Source organism: Lampetra fluviatilis, chromosome 4 (genome assembly GCF_964198595.1).
Source record: "Lampetra fluviatilis chromosome 4, kcLamFluv1.1, whole genome shotgun sequence".
NCBI lineage: Eukaryota > Metazoa > Chordata > Hyperoartia > Petromyzontiformes > Petromyzontidae > Lampetra > Lampetra fluviatilis.
This window is the reverse complement of record NC_136278.1, coordinates 31,678,063-31,702,722: the sequence shown is the minus strand read 5'-3', so window position 1 is coordinate 31,702,722 and position 24,660 is coordinate 31,678,063. Positions and strand designations below refer to the sequence as shown.

At 55.2% G+C, this 24,660-nt stretch overlaps 1 protein-coding gene across 2 annotated transcripts; it reads left to right on the top strand.

Annotated features, from left to right (window-relative positions):
* The first annotated feature begins 5,527 nt into the window (after nt 1-5,527).
* LOC144931767 (solute carrier family 45 member 4-like) lies at nt 5,528-24,345 on the top strand. Of its 2 annotated transcripts, none has more exons than XM_078856033.1 (9): nt 5,528-5,628; nt 14,476-15,301; nt 17,032-17,220; nt 17,751-17,930; nt 18,676-19,696; nt 20,304-20,529; nt 21,600-21,699; nt 22,060-22,271; nt 22,607-24,345. In XM_078856033.1, exons 2-9 carry the CDS (start codon nt 14,836-14,838, stop codon nt 23,057-23,059), a joined length of 2,847 nt encoding a protein of 948 aa, XP_078712159.1. In that variant the 5' UTR covers nt 5,528-5,628; nt 14,476-14,835; the 3' UTR covers nt 23,060-24,345. The 2 variants fall into 2 exon arrangements, with proteins under 2 accessions (XP_078712159.1, XP_078712160.1); XM_078856034.1 differs by lacking the exon at nt 5,528-5,628 and adding an exon at nt 13,724-13,979.
* Nucleotides 24,346-24,660: the final 315 nt, after the last annotated feature.

Genomic DNA, 24,660 nt, shown 5'->3' with positions numbered 1-24,660 from the left:
CAGGCACACCACGGCCACCCTTTGTGAACGCGGCCACGTGGGAGCCCAGATCGCATCAGCTGTGCACGCCGATTCCGCGTGACCCCGGTCACCAGCCCCCCCGCCCCCACCTCCTCCCACCACCTTCCCCCTCCACCCTGCTGCCTGATCCCAGCTCCCTGATCCCACTTCCCTCGATCCTTGCTCCAAAGTCCCCAATCGCTGCTCCCCGCATCCCTGCCGCCCCCTCTGCTGGCTGGTCCCTGCTCCCCCGATCTCTGATCCCCGATGGTTGATCCCTGACGTCAGCCGCTGCGTTGTCCTCTCCGTGCCCACCCCCTGTTCCCCCCCCTGCCCCCCCCCCTGTCCCCCCCCCCGCTGTTCCCCTGTAGCTGCTCCCCGTTCTCAGCTCAGTCCTCGGCTGCAACCTCCCTGCTCCTTCCTCCTCATCCCAGCTCCCTGATTACTGCTCCCAATTCCCCGATCCATGTTTACAAATCCCAGGTAACCCCCCCCCCCCACCGCTCTTGCTCCCAGCTTTCTGCTCCCAGCGTCCGGTACCGTGCTCCCTGATTCATGGTACATCATCTCCCCCCATCCCTCTCCTCGCTCTCTCGGACTTCGCTCCTCTGCCCTCCTCCTCCACCACTCCTTCACCCCCCCCTCCTCCTACGTCTTCAGGTGAGCTGCGCGGCGATCGCGATCGGTGTACGAGGCGTGAATGGAACGACCCTGCTGACGAGACACCCGCATGTCGGAGTTTTGCGTTAAACCAATACAGATGGGGGAGGCTGTCTCTGTCGTTCGTGCATGTGAGGTTGTGGATTAAACCACGTGCCAGGTTGTGGATTAAACCACATGCGAGCTTGTGGATTAAACTATGTGCGAGTTTATGGATTAAACCATGTGCGAGTTTGTGGATTAATCCATATGCCAGGTTGTGGATTAAACCATGTGCCAGCTTGTGGATTAAACCATGTGCGAGGCGAATAATTCGCTCGTCCTGGAACCCACACCAATCCTGGACCCACACCGATCGTGGACCCAGACGAACCTTGAACCCACTCCAATCCTGTCCCCGTTCCACTCTGAGGCCCGCTAGTTCGCGGGGTCATGCGGGGTCCCATTTGGGTTAATATTTACCCCTGCATGGGTCACGTGCGCGGGCAATCATTAACCCAGCCTGGGTCCCCTTTGCCGTGGTCAATATCAGGTGACATAATCCCTCCCTGTTGGCTGATGGGTAAAGGGGGGTCCACGCAGCTGGAGGTCAGGGGGGGGCGAGGGGGGGGTACCCCGAATTTAAACAAGGCAGCACACCAGCACGCTTTGGGCCGTTTCTTCGGATATCGGACGAGTCGCTTTCATCGGCGAGTGTGGGAGTCGTCGGTATTCAAGCTGGGTTCCGAATGGTTCCGAAGGATCGTACATACCTTTTTGTGGTGTGCTCGAGTCGCCGAATAAAATGTGGTCGCGAGCGTGGCAAGTCGGGTGGTGGAGGGTTCTTAACGACACGAATCTTGGCCACATCATCCCTGGACATAGCGACCTAACCATCCAAAAAAATAATCAACGTTTATTCAAATTAGATACTGTCTGCTGTGGCTTATGGGAACACGCGTGGCAAGCGAGCCACCGATCGTAAATACACTGGAACACGACGTGCCATCAAGAAGGGCCATTCCCCGAAACGTCGGGGAATGGCCCTTCTTTAAGTGTTATTATTGACTAATGTGTCGAGGGGTATTTGTATTTGTTGTTACCAAGAGATAATCATTTTCTTGCTTTTCTCTAACTAACCATCACGGTCGATGTTGATAATTATTAAAAGTGGATTTGAGTTCCCTGCTCCAATGAGCATTGAGGCATTGGTGATTTTCTCCCGTTTACAAGCTCTGCAGTGCCAGTGGTGGAAACTCCAAGTTCGTGTGGCGGGGAAAGTGTATCCATAGCACAACCACTGTTGATTTCCCTCTCGCGAAGCGGGATCTATTGTATGGACGGTAGGGGGGGAGGCAGCGAGGGTGGGCTGAACCCACCCACCCCACCCACTACACCTTCGACCAGGACTTGGACTCACGACCTCCCGAAAGCTTCTACTCGGTTAGCCACGCAGCCGAACTCACCTTTGAACAAACACAAATAAACTTAAACCAACAACAACAATACACGGGGTGGGGAGGGGGGTTGACGGGAGGGGCAGAAATAAATAAATCGGGAAGAGGAAGGCGGAAAGGGAAGTTGGGATACCCCCAGCAGGCAACACACATCACGAGGTGCGTCTCAGGAGGAGCAGGGCTCACACGACGCGCTCGCCACAAATGAACGACAATGACACCACGCTGAGCTCGTCTTGGAGCTATAAACAAACATCGTCACACCAACTCCACTCATCCTGGCAGCAGCAGCGGCAGCGGCGGCTGTCTGGCGAGGCCATCGGATGCGCTTCTGCGGCCGTCTGGAACGCTCTTCCCTTTCGATACTAAGAAGCCGCTGGAGCTATGCACTTTCATATCATCTCGATTGACAAACTCATTTCTTTATAACAGCTTTTTTTGCGTTTAGTTTGTTGTCCTCCCGCACCTCAGATTAGCACCGTTGGCTACGTACGGTGCGAAAGAAGTTCAACGTAACGTACATAGAACGCGAGGAAGGGGGAGCGGGGAACGAAATCTGTTGAAATGACGACCAAGTCGCGCGTAGCCGAAACACCGCGGGGGCCGCTAAACCCCGCGCGAGTTCGCGATCGCGGGACATCATTCTGGTCGCGGTGATTGGAGGCTGTCTCGTCATCGACACCTCGGATCGTGTTGTCGGCGTGATCCGGGACAATAGCGGGGGACCTCCAGAATAGCATGGAAGTTGGTAAAAGGTCACCCAGAGTCAAGGCTTTGCAGCAGTGAGCAGTCATGGGGATGACTACACAACGCTGACGCTCGGCCGAGGACTAACCCGGGCTCCGTTGCAACGTCTGTGCGTCTCACTGCCTGCTGCCTTGCCAGGGAGCTCCGTCACATCTGCTCAACTCTTGATTTGGTGGCCTCAGACGGAAATCACCGGCGGTACAGTTCTCCAGGAACTACCGGCAGCTTTTATTTGTTTCGTTGCATCAATGCACAAGAGGCTGAGTCAGTGTGTTTCTTCTTCTTCTTCGCCGATGGTGACGATGATAATGACCTTCCGCATGTTTTTGTGTGCGTTGAGTTGAAACTCGTGACGAAAAGAGAGAACTTGGCAAACTTAAGCCGGGCAAAGGGTGAATTACTCCCAGCCCGACGGGTGACGGGCGGGTGACAGGCGGGTGACAAGGCGGGTGACAAGGTAGTTGGAGGAGGAGTGTTTGTGTTGGGGAGCCAAGTATTCCGTCGTGTTGCTTGATCTCTGTGAGGTTTCTGATGGGACACTAAATTGTGAAACAGGTCCAGAGTTTGCTTGTCCTGAACTATCAAAGCTGTCCCATTTCCCGCAAGGTCAGACCCCTTGGGTGGTTCATTGCGGCCACGTTATCTCAGCAGGTTTCAAAGATCACTTGGTTACAATAATCGCATCGCCTTCAGATTAACGAGCCTTGTTTTTCTCGTTTTCTCACTTGCTGAGCCAAAGACCCAAAGGCCCCCCAACAGAGTAAAGCGGTCAGCAACACATGGCACTGCTATCAAATTCATAACAGATCAGAGTTAACCGTGCTTCTTAAATTCACCAAGGCTGTTATTATGGATCAACGTTGGATCAACGTTGCTCCAACGTTCCGTGTTTACTGATAAATAATCACCACGTGTCTGGGAATAGCTGAGCAAGAGGATTCTCACGTAACTTCACCCCCCCCCCCCCACAAATCCTTTAAGTGGCATTTGTATTCTCTCTCCAGAAGGTGGCATGCTTTCCCATACTCCGCTATAAAATACTATGCGTTTGTCGCGTGACAAGCTGATGCAGTTTTTTTTAATAATTCTCAGAGTTGGAATTTATCCAAAGATTACAGTCATAGAAAAAACACATTTTGTTATTTGATGTTCTTTTATTATGTTGTGCGGTCATTGGTAACCTGACTGAGACCGTGAACTCACTAAAACTTAGAACCCAGTTTAATTACAACTTAGCCTAAGTGAGTCTCCGGGTCTCTGTGTGAGTCTATTGGTCTCTGTGTGGGTCTATGGGGTCTCTCTGTGAGTCTGTGGATCTGTGTGAGACTATGGGTCTCTGTGGGTCTATGGGTATAGGTGTGAGTCTGTGGGTATCTGTGTGAGTGTATGGGTCTATGTGTGGGTCTATGGGTCTTTGTGTGAGTCTATGGGTCTATTTGTGGGTCTATGAGTCTCTGTGTTAGTCTGTGGGTCTCTGTGTTAGTCTCTGTGTCTATGGGTCTATGTGTGAGTCTATGGGTCTATGTGTGAGTCTATGGGTCTATGTGTGAGTCTATGGGTCTCTGTGTGGGTCAATGGGTCTCTGTGTGGGTCTATGGGTCTCTGTGTGAGCCAATGGGTCTCTGTGTGAGTCTATGGGTCTCTGTGTGAGTCTATGGGTCTCTGTGTGGGTCTATGGGTCTCTGTGTGAGTCTATTGGTCTCTCTATGAGGCTATGGGTCTCTCTGTGAGTCTATGGGTCTCTGTGTGAGTCTATGGGTCTCTGTGTGAGTCTATGGGTCTCTGTGTGAGTCTATGGGTCTCTGTGTGAGTCTATGGGTCTCTGTGTGAGTATATGGGTCTCTGTCTGGGTCTATGGGTCTCTGTGTGAGTCTATGGGTCTATGTGTGGGTCTATGGGTCTCTGTGTGGGTCTATGGGTCTCTGTGTGAGTCTATGGGTCTCTGTGTGGGTCTATGGGTCTCTGTGTGAGTATATGGGTCTCTGTGTGAGTCTATGGGTCTCTGTGTGAGCCAATGGGTCTCTGTGTGAGTATATGGGTCTCTGTGTGGGTCTATGGGTCTCTGTGTGAGTCTATGGGTCTCTGTGTGAGTCTATGGGTCTCTGTGTGAGTCTATGGTCTCTGTGTGAGTCTATGGGTCTCTGTGTGAGTCTATGGGTCTCTGTGTGAGTCTATGGGTCTCTGTGTGAGTCTATGGGTCTCTGTGTGAGTATATGGGTCTCTGTCTGGGTCTATGGGTCTCTGTGTGAGTCTATGGGTCTATGTGTGGGTCTATGGGTCTCTGTGTGGGTCTATGGGTCTCTGTGTGAGTCTATGGGTCTCTGTGTGGGTCTATGGGTCTCTGTGTGAGTATATGGGTCTCTGTGTGAGTCTATGGGTCTCTGTGTGAGCCAATGGGTCTCTGTGTGAGTATATGGGTCTCTGTGTGGGTCTATGGGTCTCTGTGTGGGTCTATGGGTCTCTGTGTGAGTCTATGGGTCTCTGTGTGAGTCTATGGTCTCTGTATCCCGTCTAACGGGGGGAATGCCGAGGAGGGCCCCACCCCCCGCTGCTGCTGTTGTTGTGCGGAGCCGTGAGGGCGGGCCCCGTGACGTTGTTTCCGGCCCCGCCCCCCCCCCCACCAGCCCCGCCCCCCCACCATAAGCCCCGCCCCCCCGTGGCTCCCCGCCCCCCCCGTTGTCTCTGGGCCCTCCCCCCCCCACCCCGTAAGAGACCCCGGAGCGGGGCCCCCCCTCGACTCGCTGCCCAGAGCCAGGCGACCAGAGGACACGGGAGGCCGCATGCGGTAAGTGCCACACTCACACGTGTACACACAGACACATGTACACGGGGCACGTGTACACAGACCCTCACGTGTACACACTGCACGTGTACACAGACACACTGCACGTGTACACAAACACACGTACACAGACCCTCAAGTGTACACACTGCACGTGTACACAGACACACTGCACGTGTACGACTACACGTGTACACGGGCACACTGCACGGGACACACCGCACGTGTACACAGACACACCGCACGTGTACAGGGGACACAACACACGCACACCACACACACCACACACACATACACCACACACACCACCACACACACACCACCACACACACACGCAGTATATTCACGTTTCGCAGTGTGCACGATTTGTGTGCAGTAATCGCGTTACATTGACTACACACAACGCTGTACAACCACCGCTCACAATACTCACACTACACATGCAGCACACACATCGTGTGTACGCCACAGAGAGTACACACGCCGTGTACACGGCGTGCAGTGTCGGGTATGATACAACATACGCTACACATGGCGCACACTCTTGTGTGTTATACGTTGCGTTTACTGCGTCATACACCCTATACAATATACTGTGTTGCTGTATACACAGTAGATATCGTACACACGGCAGTATACACTCAATATATATAAACAACTATATTATTCAGTTAATATATGGTAGACAAGGTACGGTGTACAGTATAATATAGTGTACAGTGCAGTGCACGCTACAGTCGTGTTCATCGCGTACAGTATACAGGGGTACAGTACAGACGGGGTACAGTATATACTGAGTACAGTATACATGTCATACAGTACACACTGAGTACAGTATATACGGAATACAGTACACACTGAGTACAGTATATACGGAATACAGTACACACTGAGTACAGTATATACGTGGTACAGTACACACTGTGTACAGTATACGCTGCCTACAGTTTACGCTATAAACAACGTACTGCATCTACACGAACTAGACACAGAGTATGTGCTACACACGGTACACATGAGACTACACGCTGCATACATTACTCACTACAGTACACACTGCAGTATGCAGAGGTGCATTGGTCAGTGTGGATGAGCTCATTGGTGAGTCTTGGTGTGTATGGGTGAGCTCATTGGTGAGTGGGTGATCCTATTGGTGAGTCTTGGTGTGTATGGATGAGCCCATTGGTGTGTATGGGTGAGCCTATTGATGAGTGGGTGAGCCTATTGGTGAGTCTTAGTGTGTATGGGTGAGTCTTGGTGTGTATGGGTGAGCCCATTGGCGTGTATGGGTGAGCCCATTGGTGAGTGGGTGAGCCTATTGGTGAGTGGGTGAGCCTATTGGTGAGTCTTGGTGTGTATGGGTGAGTCTTGGTGTGTGTGGGTGAGCCCATTGGTGAGTGGGTGAGCCTATTGGTGAGTGGGTGAGCCTATTGGTGAGTCTTGGTGTGTATGGGTGAGTCTTGGTGTGTATGGGTGAGCCCATTGGTGTGTATGGGTGAAGCCCATTGGTGAGTGGGTGATCCTATGGGTGAGCCCATTGGTGTGTATGGGTGAGCCCATTGGTGTGTATGGGTGAGCCCATTGGTGTGTATGGGTGAGCCTATTGGTGAGTGGGTGAGCCTATTGGTGAGTCTTGATGTGTATGGGTGAGTCTTGGTGTGTATGGGTGAGTCTTGGTGTGTATGGGTGAGCCTATTGGTGAGTGGGTGAGCCTATTGGTGAGTCTTGGTGTGTATGGGTGAGTCTTGGTGTGTATGGGTGAGTCTTGGTGTGTATGGGTGAGTCTTGGTGTGTATGGGTGAGCCCATTGGTGTGTATGGGTGAGCCCATTGGTGTGTATGGGTGAGCCCATTGGTGAGTCTTGGTGTGTATGGGTGAGCCCATTGGTGTGTATGGGTGAGTCTTGGTGTGTATGGGTGAGTCTTGGTGTGTATGGGTTGAGTCTTGGTGTGTATGGGTGAGTCTTGGTGTGTATGGGTGAGTCTTGGTGTGTATGGGTGAGCCCATTGGCGTGTATGGGTGAGTCTTGGTGTGTATAGGTGAGCCCATTGGCGTGTATGGGTGGGCCTATTGGTGTGTATGGGTGAGCCCATTGGTGAGTGGGTGAGCCCATTGGGGTGTATGGAGGTCCTTGCTGTCACCAACAGCTCGCCACCATGTGCCTAGTCGTGTCTGTTCAGCTCAATAAAGTGTCCCTGTTCAGGGCCAGTCACCTGTACCGTCGGGCTTGCCAGCCATAGGAGCTGGTGGGCAGCAGCTCCGTGGAGTTGTCCTGGGATCAGTCGGAGAGGTGCCTGGTCTCATCAGATCTCGGAAGCTAAGCAGGACTATGCCCGGTTAGTACGTGGAGGGGAGGTTGTCTAGGAATACCGGGTGTTGTAGGCTTGGGATGGAAGGTGGTCAAGAGAGGGTTAGCATAAGTGGATTTATGAATTTGGGTGCAGGGTTGAGTGTTTTCCTCCAGTGTCCATGGGGTGTTTTTTTGTCTGGGTTAACCGATTGTCTTTCCACGTGAAGTTCGGCAAACGTGGACGTGGTCAGACATCCCACTGGAGTTGCAGGGCCCTCCTGATCAAAACTCTTTGAGATGGTGAGGTTTTCCTGGGTGAAGAAATTTCCATTTGTTTAGCTTCTGCTCCCACTTTCCCCCCTCGCATCCACGCATCTAAATCACGTGACGTCTGTGTGTCCCGCCCCCACTTAGGACCCATCCCCTCTGCCCGCCGCCCCTTGGGAAAACAGACGCCGCGTCGTACAGCAGCACTGATGTGTCGTCCCCTGACCTCTCCTGGCCCGTGGCTGCCGCTTCTCAGTTTTCTTTCCATCCTTCTCAGAATTCCCAATTTTTCTCTTCGCTCTTCCCAATTTCACGAACTTCCCTTCCCCCGGGGCGTGCCACGGGTAAAGAGTTTAATCTCCCCGAATCCCAGAGTCCCACTCTCCCCTCACAGCTGCCCCATCCGAACTCTCCACTCTCAGATTGCAATCCCAGGTCCCAGCTCTTAATTCCCCACTCGCCATATCCCACCCATGTCCTCACTCCAAAAATCCTACCCTAACTCCCGGCTTCCCCCTCTTTCCACACTTCCTCTCAGCTCCATTGCAAAAACACATAATTTAACTGGCATTAACCAAACACCCCGTTGCTGAAATATAATTACCTGCAGATGACTCAATCGGAATGACACATGGGAGCATCATCATCATCATCAAAATTTGTCGGGGTCCTCCTGTGACTCGGCGAGGCTTTCCTGCATACACAAGTGTAGTAAGTCCTGTAGTAGGTTATTAATACGTTATTAACAGCTTTGGCAGTGGTACGCTAAGGACAATTAACTACACCTCGACACCCTCGTCAATAGCAACACTGCTTGGGACCTTAAAAATAAAAGGTATATGACTGTAATAGGCGACGTTTCGGGCAATGCGGCTTATTCGCCGCTCGTAGCGAGGCTGCATCGCCTGTTATCTGCTCCTTGAGATGTTCGAAGCGTGACAGTCAAACTGAAAACTGTTTTCGTTCTCAGAACTGTAAAGCCAGAATTGAGCCACAGGAAGTAAAACGCCGAATCTAAGTTGATGGTGTTTTTTTTGCGTGCAATCATTTGTGACTGGGCTAGCACCATCGACTCGCTATACTTGAAAACCCGGTTTAATTACAGCCCAGTCTAAATCATTACTGTATTCAGGTCTCTGTGTGATCCACCGGGTCTCTGTGTGAGTCTATGGGTCTCTATGTGAGTCTATTGGTCTCTGTGTGAGTCTATTGGTCTCTGTGTGAGTCTATGGGTCTCTGTGTGGGTCTATGGGTCTCTGTGTGGGTCTATGGGTCTCTGTGTGGGTCTATGGGTCTCTGTGTGAGTCTATGGGTCTCTGTGTGGGTCTATGGGTCTCTGTGTGGGTCTATGGGTCTCTGTGTGGGTCTATGGGTCTCTGTGTGGGTCTATGGGTCTCTGTGTGGGTCTATGGGTCTCTGTGTGAGTCTATGGGTCTCTGTGTGGGTCTATGGGTCTCTGTGTGGGTCTATGGGTCTCTGTGTGGGTCTATGGGTCTCTGTGTGGGTCTATGGGTCTCTGTGTGGGTCTATGGGTCTCTGTGTGGGTCTATGGGTCTCTGTGTGGGTCTATGGGTCTCTGTGTTAGTCTCTGTGTCCACGGGTCTCTGTGTGACCCCACGGGTGTCTGTGTGACCCCCTGGGTGTCTGTGTGACCCCACGGGTCTCTGTGTGACCCCACGGGTCTCTGTGTAATTCACTGGTGACCTGGGTTGACCATGAACTCACTGCACTTGAGAACCCGGTTTAACCACACACACAGATCAGTGTCAACAAAGTGTGGCTTTCTTTGTAGTCATGGCTTCTCTGTGTAGAGATTGTATGTGTGAGTGAGAGCCAGTGTGGGATAAGGGGAGCGACGGTGCAGCGGTTAGCGCGCTGCGCTATGAACCCGGCGACCCGAGTTCGATTACCGCTCACGGCCAACACCAGTGACGATCATCTGACCCGGTCGTGGGCCTCCCCAAGGTTGACTCGGCCTCAAATAACTACCTCGTGCAATGTGTAAACATTGCCACTAGGGAGACGAGGGGCGGTCAGGTGTCGTGCTGACCACCCACCCCCTCGTGTACCATGCCAGCCTTCTTAGGTGATCACGAACAGCACTTGCCCCAACAGTCTGCTCCAGGCTATCCGGGGAATCTTTGTCTTGTCAGTATGATGGAGTGAGTGTGTGGAGTTGTTTTTTGTTCTCACCCTGTTCTCCCGAATTCTCCAGTTTTTTGCCATCGCGAACAAAAAGTACGCACACTGCAACCGGTACGAACCAAGCATCCCGACACTAAGACTTTTGGATCTCAACAGCAACATCGCCCCCTACTGCAAACATATGGCACGACCCTCTTGAAAACGAGTCTTGAGACTCAGTGAGGCTTCCCGGAGTTAAATAGCTTAGTATTAATAATACCAATAATAACACGAAATAATGGCAATAACACATCTCTTAAGATGTTCAAAAATCAAAGAGACACCTATTGTAAGTGCATCAAATCTGCGTTAACCACACACGCTTGTGGTAAAACAACCAAACAAAAACACGCTTCGATGATACTGCGTGCATTGTCTTTCATACCGATTTGGCCTGCACCAGAGACGACGGCCTCCTTGATGGTTGTGTATCACCGGTGCTCGACTAGAGAACACCAAAACAAGGCGATGGGCGTCTCTTTGCTGTTTAAACATCTTAACGCCTCCTGTATTGTTGCCGGAAAGGCTAAAGCCTATTATTTTTTCATCATTTTGATACCGGGAAAAAAATGGTCCCATCGATACTAAATAATGTAACTCGCTGTCGGCTGCGCTGACCATCAAAAAAGCACCGCCACACTTGAGCGCACCGTTTAAATCACGGGCGGTCGAGGGCCTGGCCTCAAAAAACCTGGCTTGTCAGCGGCGCTTTAACACCCGAGTCCTCACGGTCACTTCCTTGTGAATCATTTTCTTTGTGTGCGTCAGGTTTGGGGAAGGGAGGAGGCCTGCCTGGGGCCCGCAGTTTTGGGATCGTGTCCAATGCCAGCGGAAGGTGGTGTTTGTGTGTTTTTTAGGGTTTGAGACCTGGGCGATGGCTTTGTTATGTAAGTGTGTGGTGAGCAGCTCTGGAATGTTCCGCTGGGTTGTGCAACAGAATGTGCAGTAACTCTGCACCCAATAAGCATGCATCTCGGCGGCAGGGATAATCGCATGGCAGTTAAAATACATGCACTGTATATCTTGTGGTGTGTACACATCGCCACTAGGGTAACCGCGGGAAAGACAACTGGTTGAAACAGTAATCCATGTGCCTCACGCATTATAATATTTTTTGTTCATCAACATGATGCTTGTTTGAATCTCGTGAAGCTTTTTCAGAAGGGCCCTGGCAAAGTTTTTCAGAGTAGGAGGGAGGGGGTGACGATCGTTGTGCAGATTCCAAGTAAGGCAATTTGTGAGTAATTTTTTTTATTTGGCTAAATCGGACCGTGACGCTGGCACACGATGGGGCCGACCCTCACGGATGACCTCACGGATCTTTAACGGGCACTTGAAGCAGACTACACGAGCTACTTTTGTGGTCATTACACCTGCGGCCTTAACCAGGGTGGCTGGCCGCTGGATTCAAGCCATGGACCTCTGCACAGCGTTGGTGAAAGAAATCTCCATGCAGTGAAGGAGGTTGTTTGACCATACGTCACTACGCTGGTCAGTGAAAGTTTAGAAACGTGCTGTTAGAGAATTGGGCTGCTATAAATGTCCACGTGATAAGCGACTTCGTTGAGCTATCATTTGTGGCCAGGTCGGTCGGTTCTGAAATAGAGCTTCATAGCTCAGTGGGCCTTACCTGGTAGAATAAAAAATAGTTTAGCGTTAGTTTAAGTTTGTGGAAGGGGGGGAGGAGGAGAGGCGCCAGTCCCGGTTCAGATATCACTCGGTGCCATTGGCGTTCGACGTGGCCAGGAATCGAACGCGGGACTCGGGGTTCATGGCGCAGTGCGCTAACCTGCGTGCCACCGTTCCACCGTGCTGTACCAAATGCTGCTGGAAATCATGGCTAAACAACGAACAAAACACCACGAAATGTTTCTGGGCAAATATCACAATGCTGATTTGTTTTTTAAATTGATACTACACACAGCTGCGGCAGCAGCAGCAACACCAATATCACCCCCCTGCCGCTTTGACATCCTGGCAGGACTCTCTTGAAAAAGAGTCTTGAGACTCGGTGAGGCTTTCCTCGGTAAACAAGGATCGTAAATAAATAAATAAATATTGCTGGTCTAAAGAGGCCACGGAGTGAGTGGTGGATGTAAATCTATATTTTTTGTATTGGCAAGCGGCCATGTTTGTTAGCTTCAGGCATGAATGCCTCTTCCCACATCGCTGCTCCTCGAGGCATGCACACACACAAAGACAGATCCCCCTTGGAGCTTGAAGAGGCTGCTGAGGCAAGTGTTGTTAGCCAGCGCCACGCCCGGCCACATTTGTCTCACTAGAAGAGATGTTTGCACACTGCACCGGGTGCTCATTTGAGGCTGAATCGACCTAGGGGAGACCTTGGACCCGTTCAGATAACCATCACTGGTGTTGCCGTGAGCAGGAATCTAAATCGGGTCGCCGGATTCATAGCGCCGCGTAGTAACCGCTGCACGAACACACACGCACACACGCACACACGCACACAGGCACACACGCACACACGCACGTACATGTACACTTACGTAAACATGTTCACACACGGACCAGCACTTGGCGTTTTATTGCTTCCAAAGTCTGCTGCTCATGACCGCCACGCCAGAATGCTTGCTCTTGCTCTAGAGCAGATACATGTGAACGCACAGTCCCCGGCTATCGATCCCATCGCATTAAAGCTGCCGCTTTTCCTTAGCAGGGTCCAGGTGATGGTGCAAGGCACCCCAATGAGTACAACTGTGTGGGTGTGTGTTGGTGTGTTAGTGTGTTGGTGTGTGTGTGTTGGTGGGTGTGTGTGTGTTGGTGTGTGTGTGTTGGTGTGTGTGTGGGGAGCGGTGGCACAGTGGTTGGCGCACTGCTACAAATCCAGCGACCAGAGTTCGATTTCCGCTCACGACAAACACCAGTGTCGAATATCTGAACCGGTCTTGGGCCTCCCCTAGGTCGACTCGGCCTCAAATGAGTACCTGGTGCGGTGTGTAAAGATCACCGCTAGGGAGACAAGCGGCCGGGCGTGATGTTGGCCGCCCACTCCCTCGTGTACCGTGCCGGCCTTCATAGGTGCTTTCTAACAGCACTTGCCCCAACAGTTTGTTAAGGCTATACGGGGGATCTTTGTATTTTTTTAGGTGTGGGTAGTGTGCGAGGTGTGCGTGTGTGTGTGGATGCATGTGTTATGGGGAGCGGTGGCACTTTGCTTAACAAACTGCGTTTAAACGCCGGCGCACCCGAGTTCAATTCCCTGCTGTGGCTAATGTCAGCAGTGAGGGATCTCATAGCTGCTTCCTGATGCTCTCCTAGGTCGACTCGGCCTTAAACGTTGATGGTTGAGCTCATTGGTGAGATATGGGTGGGCTCATTGGTGAGCATTGGAAGGGGATCTTTGCCTTTGTGCAAGTATGAGGCTACGTGTGTGTACGTGTAGGTGTGTTGGTGTGTGTGTGTTGTGTGTACGTGTAGGTGAGGCCGTGCGCGTGGGAGTGCCAAGTCTGCCTGTGGCTCCCCGCGAGTGTTGTGTAACGACTTGTGTACAGCGAGGCTCTCGGGGTCTCTCGGGAGGCAGTCCTGTGTTTGTGTGTCTTCCCGTCACCCGTGAGAAATGGCGTTTCCGGCTGTGCGCCGCGCTCCTTGATCCGTGAGCCGTGCGTGACGCCTGTGTGCGATGATGATGCCGGGTGTCTCTCAGTGTGTTGCTCTCATTGCACCTCTGTGATGCTTTGTCTTGTTGCTTGTGTTTGACGCTGTGCCAGCGTGTGTCGGCGTGTGCGGTGCTGCGCGTGTCTGTGTGTGCGTGACACTATGCATGTTTCTGTATGCGTGTGACGCTGTGCACGCGTGTCTCTGTGCGTGTCTCTCTGCGCGTGACATGGTGTGCGTGTCTCTGCGCGTCTGTGTGTGCGACGCTGTGCACGTGTCTATGCTCTTGTCTCCGCACGTGTCTCTGTGTGCGCGTGTCTCTGCGTGTGTCTCTGCGCGCGCGTGGCCCTTACGCGCGTGACGCTGTGTGCGTGTCTCCGCGTGTGTGACACTGTGCCTGTGTCTCCGCACGTGTCTCTGTGTGTGCGTGACGCTGTGCGCGTGTTTCTCCGCGTGTGCGATGCTGCGTGTGGCACTGCATGCCGGGCCTGCAGAAGCCAGGCTCCCTCGATGGGGCGAGTCAAGCTTGTGCCGCTCCCCGTGCCTTCCTGCGCCAAGTTCAGCAACCAGCCCGACATCGCCTCCAACAAGATCCTCATACTGGAATTGACTGAATGGTTATGTATATGGATTTTTAATAAACACTAAGAGAAGTAATTTTAATTCGAGTTAAGCCTTTAAGCTTCCGCACCAAGCCAAGCTTAGCATTCTTTTTAAAACGCTCGTTCGTCGAGAGCGAGAATCTTACGTCGCTAGGGCGAGCGGCCGAGGTATCCGCCGGGTTTGCTTGGAAGGAAGCGCGAGTAAAGCGGAGTTTGGTGGAAGGGGGGGCCAGAGGGGGGGGGGGCGACAAGATGGAAGAAGCCCTCCTTGACGGGGCGTCCAGCCGCAAGCATCGGCGCAACCCGGAGCCGCCCGCGAGCGTTAACCGCAACGGCCGCAACAACAACAACCACGGCGGCGGCGGCGGCGGCGGTGATGATGAAGCCAGAGGCAACGGTCGCGTGCAGGACGGCGCCGCCCGCTCGCCGTCTGAAGGAGACGCGACGACGGCGTTGTTGGGAAGAAGAGGAGGAGGAGGTGGTGGTGGTGGTGGGGACGAGGCGGGGAAAGCGGTGGAGCCGTGGCCCGGCAAGGAGAGCGGCAGCGGCGTGGCCGCCGTGTCCGGCGGCGACGGGGACGAGTCTGAGAGCGACGGGGACAGCTCGGTGGAGGAGCTGCCCCTGCGCCAGTGGGTGATGAACGGCGCCATCACCTTCGGACGGGAGTTCTGCTACGCGGTGGACACTGCGCTCGTCACGCCCGTGCTGCTCACCATCGGTGCGTGTGTGTGTGTGTGTGCGCGCGTGTGCTAACAACACTTGACCCAACAGCTTGTTAGGGCTACACGCTATGTATGTGTGTGCCAACACGCACACACACGCATAGCGGGGCGTACACACACACATTGGCAAAGGCACATTGGCACACACACACACACTGGCATGTATACAAACACATACCAGATTGAGCCACCACCCCTTGCCATTACATACCTGCATGTGGGTGCGTGTGAGCTTGCGGCTGGGGTTGGCATCGTCCCCCACTTCCCCTGATGTCGAGGGGAAATGGGCGAGGTTTAGGACTGTGGTTCATGCAGCTGCAATGGCTGCTTTGGATACACGGTCCAGACCTCCTCAGAGACCCTGGCTGACAGGAGGTGTTCAGGCTGGCTGAGAAAAAGCGACAGGCCCACTCTCATCGTCTACAGCATCCCACGTCAGAGAATGAGGAGGCTTTTACCGCAGCCTTCGCTCGGAGGTACGGAGAGCCGTGTGGCGCTGCAAGGATGATTGGTGGTCATGGGTTGATGAGGAAATGGAGTCTGCATCATTGGCCCGCGATCACAAATCGCTCTTTAATTCCATCAAAAAGTAACTTGCAGCGCCACACCTATTACCATCATTAGGGGAAACAACGGTGATCCAATCTCCGACCCCCAGGAACAGGTTTGCAGATTTGCTGAGCATTTCTGTGAGGTTCTGGGGGAGGAGAAAATTCCTCAACCTGGAAAACAACGTGGGACAAAGTGGGGATGAGATGACCATGTTGAGGCTGCGGTGCCTCAAATATTGGAAGAAGTCACCCCCTGTGAGTGGTTGACTGAGGTGCCATCTGTTGAGGAAGTACTGAAAGCGATCCAGAGCCTGAGACCAGGAAAGGCACCAGGCAAAGATGATGTCCCAAGCAAAATGCTGAAGGAGGGTGGCGTTTGTGCACAGACTGCCCTACATGACATCATAACAACAGTCTGGACCACTGGACGGGTTCCGCAGGATTGGAAGGATGCGCTGGTGGTCCCCCTCTTTAAGAAAGGGGACCGCACAGACTGTAACAACTACAGGGGCATCTCACTCCTCAGTGTGCCGGGAAAGGTCCTGGCAAGGATTATTCAACATGGCCTTGCCAGCCACGCTGAGGAGAGGCTTGCGGAGCCCTATTGTGGTTTCAGGAAAGGGCGGTCCTGCACAGATGCCATATTTTCTGTCCGTCTGTTACACCAGAAGTGTAGGGAATTCCAACAAGACCTACATCACTGCTTTATTGACCTGGTCAAGGCCTATGATACCATCAGTAGGTCTGGGCTCTGGGTTGTTCTTCATGCTTTCCGAGTCCCTGACCCGCTGCTCACGATCATTAAGGACCTTCATGATGGTGAGTGGGCCCTCACGTGGCCTCAAGGTGCGAGACTGGCGCAACGTTATGGTTGGAAACAGTAGTGTCGTGGTTGGCGTGCTGCTCTGTGCACCTGGTGGTCTGAGACTCAATTCCCACTCACGGCCTTCATCAGTGGTGAATATCTGCACCGGACCTGGGCCTCCCCGAGGTCACGGTGTGTAAACATCAGCTCTGGGGAGACGAAGTCGGTCGGGCATGGTGCTGGCCACCCACCCCCTTCGTGCGCTGTGCCGGCCTTCACAGATAATACTCGCTAACAGCACCTGCCCCAACAATCTGTTCAAGGCTATACGGGGGATCGTTGTCTTTTGGTGTGTGTTTGTTTGGAGCAGGCCTGCCTGAGCAGTACTACTCGCTCACGTGGTTCCTCAGCCCCGTGCTGGGTCTCATCTTCACGCCGCTCATCGGCTCGGCGAGCGACCGCTGCACCCTGCGCTGGGGCCGGCGCCGCCCGTTCATCCTCGTGCTCAGCATCGGCACGCTCATCGGCATCATGCTCTTCCTCAACGGCGCCAACATCGGTGCCCGCCCGTCACGCGCCACCCTACACACACACGCGGGCAACGCTCCACACACACACACACATGCCCCGCACACACACATGCCCTGCACACACACATGCCCTGCACACACACATGCCCTGCACACACACATGCCCTGCACACACACATGCCCTGCACACACACGCGCGCACCACGCTTTACGCACGCACACGCGCGCACCGCCCTCCACGCGCGGGCACTGCACTGCACACGCACAGACAAAGATCCCCCACATAGCCACCTTTCTGTCCCTCGTGGCGATATTTACACACCGTACCAGGCACTCACTTGAGACTGAGTCGACCTAGGTGAGGCCCAGGACCAGTTAAGATAATTATCACTGGTGCTGGCGGCCGTGAGCGGGAATCGAATTGGGGTCGCCGGGTTCGTAGTGCAGCGTAGCGCCAACCGCGACACTGCCGCTCCCCGCACACACACACGTACACACATACCACCCCCTGGTGGTGATGATTGCTTCTGACTCGCTGCCACGGTGACGCCTGTTGCAGGGCTGGCAGTGGGCGACGTGCCGGGCGAGCAGCTCGTGGGGATCGTGGTGACGGTGCTCGGGGTGGTGCTCCTGGACTTTTGTGCGGACGCGGCGGACGGCCCGGTGCATGCGTACCTCCTGGACAACGCCGACACGGAGGAGCAGGACCGCGCGCTTAGCATCCACTCGCTCGCCGGCAGTATGCGCACGCACAGAGACGACTGCACAGAGACGACTGCACAGAGACGACTGCACAGAGACGACTGCACAGAGACGACTGCACAGAGACGACTGCACAGAGACGACTGCACAGAGACGACTGCACAGAGACGACTGCACAGAGACGACTGCACAGAGACGACTGCACAGAGACGACTGCACAGAGACGACTGCACAGAGACGACTGCACAGAGACGACTGCACAGAGACGACTGCACAGAGACGACTGCACAGAGACGACTGCACAGAGACGACTGCACAGAGACGACTGCACAGAGACGACTGCACAGAGACGACTGCACAGAGACGACTGCACAGAGACGACTGCACAGAGACGACTGCACAGAGACGACTGCACAGAGACGACTGCACAGAGACGACTGCACAGAGACGACTGCACAGAGACGACTGCACAGAGACGACTGCACAGAGACGACTGCACAGAGACGACTGCACAGAGACGACTGCACAGAGACGACTGCACAGAGACGACTGCACAGAGACGACGGCACAGAGACGACGGCACAGAGACGACGGCACAGAGACGACCATCCCTCCCACCACCCGCCATTATTGAATCCAAACTTTATTGATGAGCGGATGATAATTCGCCTTTCGCGTAATAAAAAAAATATGACATCCCATCAGCCACAGGGAGAGCCACGGGCTCGCAGGGAGAGAGGGAGCCGGCCCCACGGTGACCCCGCGCGTGTGCCCCGCCACAGGCCTGGGCGGCGCGCTGGGCTACATGATGGGTGGCATCGACTGGACGCACACGCCGCTGGGCCTCGCCTTCCGCTCGCAGCAGCAGGTGCTCTTCTTCTTCACGTCGCTCGTGTTCACCGCCTCGCTGCTGCTCCACCTCTTCAGCATCCCCGAGGAGGTGTACACGGGGCCCGTCGGCGACGAGGGCTCGTCGCGCGCCATCAACTCGGCCCGCGCCAACTCCTTGCCGCGGCCGAACCTCGAAGAGGGGGAGGGGGCGGCCGTCGTCGCCGCCGCCGCCGACGCGGCGTCGTCGTCGTCGCGCGACCCGGAGCGCGGCCTCGACGACCACGACCTGGACGACGAGGCGGGCGACGGCGGGCGCTCGCAGGCGCTGTCGTGCCTGTTCGCCGACGAGGTGCGCTCGAACCACGAGGTGTACATGGGCCGCGACGACGACGACGACGTCCACGAGGCTGAGCTGCTGCGATCGCAGAGCGACTCGGTGCTGCACATGGGCGACGTGGGCTCCGAGCTGCTCTACCTCGGCTGCATGGAGCCCTCCGAGTTCGACGGCCCCTTCATGACGCCCACGCACGCCGCGGCCGAGGCCGCCCGCAGCGCCGACAGCCTGGCCGGCGCCGCGAGAGACCGGGGGGGGAGCGACGCGCCGTTCCTGCTGCCGCCGCTGGACGACGCGGGCGCCGGCGGCGAGCTCCCGGAGGTCGCGGCGGATGGAGGAGGAGGAGCGGGGGACGGGCGCCGCCTGGCCAATGGGACCAAGGCGAAGGGAAGGCTCCAGCAGCAGCAGCAGCACGGCGTGGGGCTGAGGCCCCGCTCGGCCTCCATGCGCCGGCGGCACCAGCAGTTCTACCAGCGGCAGGCGACGTACGACTTCTACGCCTACTCGGGGCGGCTGGGGTCGCACCGCTACCGGCACCGGCGCGCCAACGCCTTCCTGCTCATCAAGGCGTCGCGCAGCCTCAACGACCTCTACGAGCTGCAGCGGCGCCAGCGCATGAGGATGCAGCAGCGCACGAGGTGACTGCACAAGCGCCGTGAACAAGCGCCGTGAACAAGCGCCGTGAACACGCGCCGTGAACACGCGCCGTGAACACGCGCCGTGAACACGCACACCGCCCAGCCAAGTGAAAAACGCATCCCCAATTATCTCCCACATTTCCAGCCCTAATTAAAATGTTTCCGCTGGTTTGACCCTGGGGTCCAAACTCGTAATGGTTAACGAGTGCAGATGATCCCGGTGTCCTCCTGATCCCCATTGCAAGCACAAAGGCAAAAATCCCCCATGTAACCTCAACAGGTTTTTGAGACAAGTGCTGTTAGCGAGCACCTATGAAGGCTGGCATGGCACACATCGTCACCTGACCCCTCGATCGTCACCTGACCCCTCGATCGTCACCTGACCCCCATCGTCACCTGACCCCCATCGTCACCTGACCCCCATCGTCACCTGACCCCCATCGTCACCTGACCCCCATCGTCACCTGACCCCCGATCCTCACCTGACCCCCGGTCGTCACCTGACCCCCGGTCGTCACCTGACCCCCGATCGTCACCTGACCCCCATCGTCACTTGCCCGCTGATCCTCCCCCGAACTCCGACCTCCCCCCGTGACCGCTGTTCCAGGCTGCGGCACGCGAGCAGCGCGACGGAGGAGAGCGAGGGCAGCGAGTCGAGCGACGAGGTGGAGATGGAGATGTCCGTGCGGCTGCTGTGGCTCTCCATGTTCAAGATGCCGCGGCAGCTCCTGCGTCTCTGCCTGTGCCACCTCATCACCTGGGTGTCCATCATCGCCATGTCCGTCTTCTACACCGACTTCATGGGCCAGGTGGTCTTCCAAGGCGAGCCTACGGTACGTGTGGCAATGCACGCACAACAACAACAATAACCGCCGTTCGCCACTAAGTGGCGGTGACGTCACCACGACGCTTGTGCCAGGCCATGTGCATGTTGAGGCCACGTGAAGTGTCGAACGCCCGCTGGCAGGAGGTCACGGGGCAGACCCAGGTGCCACACACGCATGGCGACGCACACGCGCACGGTACGCGTGGCAAGGAACGTAATGCTTATCTTTGATGTGCCTCTGTCGGATGTTTTCGATTTATCACGTGATGCAGTTTTTGTTGTTATTGTTGCACCGATTTCTATTTGCTTGATTGCTGTGCTGTGTTTGTGTTGCACGTTGTCCGAATCGGAATATTTATACTGCAGGAGGAATCTGATGAGCTATAAAGCTCTTGTTTTTCACAGATGTCCAGTAGAGGGCAAGTCAGAACGTTACATCAACAAACAATGCAAAATCACGATAGGAGTGCAAAGTTTAGGAAAGATCAACACATAATTGTGGTTTACCCCGAGGTCACTGGCAGATGAGACTCTTATCCTGGTCTCTTCCCACCTGAACTGGCCTCCGCCGGCGTGGCGTGTAAACATCGCCACTGTTGACGCAGAGGGCCGTGGCGCTGGCCACGAAGCCCTCCGCCCTCTTGGGCCACAGTGCCGGCCTTCGTCAGCGCTACTCCGAAACAGCGCTTGCCCCAAACTAACAGCTAAACTCAATTATTTTTATTTACCATGTGAGGCCTACTGAGCTTCATAACTCTCTTTCAGAAGCGACTTGCCCATAAATGATAGCCCAGACGAAGTGGCTTATCGTGTTAAAATGTATAGCACCCAGATACTCTAAACGCGTGATGCTGATTCTAAATGTGGGGAGAAAAACCAGAGGACCCGGAGAAAAATCCACACGACCACGGGGAGAACACGCAAACTCCAAATATACAGCAGGAGTCAGGGTGGGGATCGAACCCATGACCTCCTGCATACCAGGCGAGGTAGCGAACATCTCCTATCCACCGTGGCACCCCAACAGTCTGTTAATGCTACGCGGCGGGTGGGGGGTGGGGGTCTTTGTCGGTGCAGGCCCCCCACAACTCGACGGAGCTGGAGAACTACAACAAGGGGGTGCAGTACGGCTGCTGGGGCCTCGTCATCTACGCCGCCACGGCCGCCCTGCTCTCCGGTGAGGCCGCCCTCCCGCACGGTCGCTCTGTCTCTCTCTCTTTCTCTCGGCGACTCCACTCCCGGCGGCCGCCTCTGGCGTGTGTTGCCACGTCTTATCTCAGATTATATTTACATACAGAGAGAAGCGCCTGAGCTCCAAGGTCCTCTCTCTCTCACGGAACTTAAAAAGCGGAAACAAATATAAGAGTGGATTAGATGGTGGGGGGCGGGGGCCCCAGTGCAAGGGCCGAGGAATGAGCGACCGTATCCTCCGTTACAGTCTCCATGGCCACCATCTCCACGGTCACCGTATCCTCCCTTTACCGTCTCCATGGTTACCGTCTGTGAGAGTGACCCGTGCGCTCGTGCGTGTGTGCAGGCCTGCTGCAGCGATACACGGTGCACCGGGACGTGAGCCTCAAGCTGCTGTACAGCGTCGGCACGCTGGGCTTCTCGCTCGGCATGGCCGTGATGGCCGCAGTGCCCAACCTGGCCGTGTCCATGACGATGATCGGCACCATGGGGCTGCTCTACGTGGTGCTCTCCTACTGCCCCTACGCCATGCTGGGCTTCTACCACGAGGACGATGAGGTGCGTGCAACACCCACCCTCACCCCCCTGCAACAGCACCGCAACAACAATGCTGCAACAACAACAACACCACAACAACAACAACGCTGCGGTCTAACTCCTACATGATGCCTCGACCCCCTAATGAGACACAACAGCACGCGCGTGTGTCGTTGTGTCTCTGTGCATTGTGCGTGCGTGTGTCTTTGTGTGTGTGTGTGTGACGCAGTGGTTAGCACACTGCGGTGACCCGCGTTCGATTCCCATTCACACTGACCTGGCACACGTCCTTTCTCTCTCTCTCCCTATATATTTACCTCTGCGTACCTCTCCGCCCGCCCCCCCCCCCCCCCCAGTACGTACGGCACAGCCCCGGCGGCACGCGGCGCGGGCTGGGCATCGACTGCGCCATCCTGTCGTGCCAGGTGTACATCTCCCAGATCCTGGTGGCGGCCGGCATCAGCGTGGTGATCGACGCGTTCGACACGGTGCGCTCCGTGCCCGTCGTCGCCTCCGCCGCCGCATTCCTCGCCTTTCTCGCCGCCACCTTCATCCTCATCTACCCGGACGACGACGACGAGGAGGAGGGGGGAGGGAAGGAGGGGGGGAAGGAGGAGGGGAAGGACGGAAGGGCCCAGGACGGCACGGGAGGAGGGGAGGGAGGCGGCCGTGCGCAGGAAGAGCGGGGCGAGAGGGCGCCGGCCACGCTGCAGCTGCGGCGCAAGCCTGGCAAGGGGGGGGAGGAGGAGGCGGCGGTGGCGCCGACGGCAGCATCGGCGGCGGCGCTGCAGCTGGAGACTTGTGTGTGAGATAGTGTGTGTGAGTGTGTGAGAGAGAAAGAGTGTGTGTCTGTGAGAGTGTGAGAGTGTGTGTGTGTGAGAGAGAGAGAGTATGTGTGTGTGTGTGAGAGAGAGTGTGTGTGTGTGAGATTGAGAGAGAGAGTGTGTCTGTGTGAGATTGAGAGAGAGAGTGTGTCTGTGTGAGATTGAGAGAAAGAGTGTGTGTGAGTGTGTGTGAGAGTGAGAGAGAGTGTGAGAGTGTGAGTGCTTGACTGTGACGGTGTTGAGAGTGACTTCCAGACTGTGGCGGCCTGCAGAGGAGAAGGAGCGACCCATGCCACTGGGTGACGGTTGACTGGGGGGTGAAGGGGTTCCAATCGAAGCCGCTCTCGTTTCTACCGCCCCGCTCGTGTCGTACATGCTTGTGTCCTTAGACGCCTGTCCCCTCCTCGGTTTGCACCGTTATCGCCGACGTGGAGCTCTGGTGTATAATTTGCATAATGCTGTAAGTTTCGTCAACATTGCATAATTGACCCCTTGGGTCTCTCACGATGCTAGTCGTATCGATTTTAATTTCTAATTTGATGCTCGTTTAATGCCTAACACGTGTGTGTGTGTATGTGGATAACCGTGTGTGTCTATACACCTTTTATCGGAGGTCATGAACAGAACTTGCCCCCAACAGCCTGTGGAGGCTAGAGGGGGACTTTTATCTTTGTACGTGTGTGTACGTGTGTGTATGTGTGTGTGGGGAGAGCGGCGGTGTAATGGTTAGCGCTCTGCACTACGAATCCGGCTACCAGAGTTCGACACCCGCTCACGGCCAACACCAGTGGCGATTCTCTGAACTGGTCCTGGGCTTCCCCTAAGCCGACTCGGCCTCAAATGAGTACCTGGTGCGGTGTGTAAACATCGCCACTGGGGGAGACAAAGGCGGCCGGGCGTGGCGTTGGCCACTCACCCCTCGTGTGCCGTGCCGGCCTTCATAGGTGCTATTCGCTAACAGCACTTGCCCCAACAGTCTGTGAAGGCTGCTTTGTCTTTGTGCGCGTGTCAGTCGATGGTTGTGCCGGGGCCTACTGAGGCCCCCCTCTGCGAGGCCCCGAGCCTCCGGAGGGGGCCGAGCATTCCCCCGTTGAAGGCCCTGTCTGGTCTGTGTTGTTTTTATTTTATTTGTACTCTTGATCGTGATTTTTGAAAACCGAATCTCTGCGTCATTCCGTGGAACTCTGACCGCGGGTGCCCGAGGCCGACGTCGTTTCCGGACGTCCGCGTGGGTGGCTGTGGTCACGGTGCAATTAAAGCGTGGGCCAATCGCTCCGCGTGTGCCTCCGTTTGTCACGCGGAGAGAGGGCGGCGTCGTGCGAGAGCGGGGGGTGTGGTGTGAGGTGGGTGTCATGTGATAACTACCTCTCTGGCCTTTCCGTGTATGTCCTATGAAGAAGGTCCATTGCCCGAAACGTCACCCATTCTATACTTGTTTTGTCTCGTCAAAGAGAAACGGATGTTGCGATTGCGGGTGTTGAGAATGGACGCCGTGCGAGTCCTGTTCCAGAGGGTGTAACGTGATTGTTGTGTTGGTGAGTGTAGTTTGCTCATTCAGAGTGGTTGATGTGAGCGGTTGTAGTGCC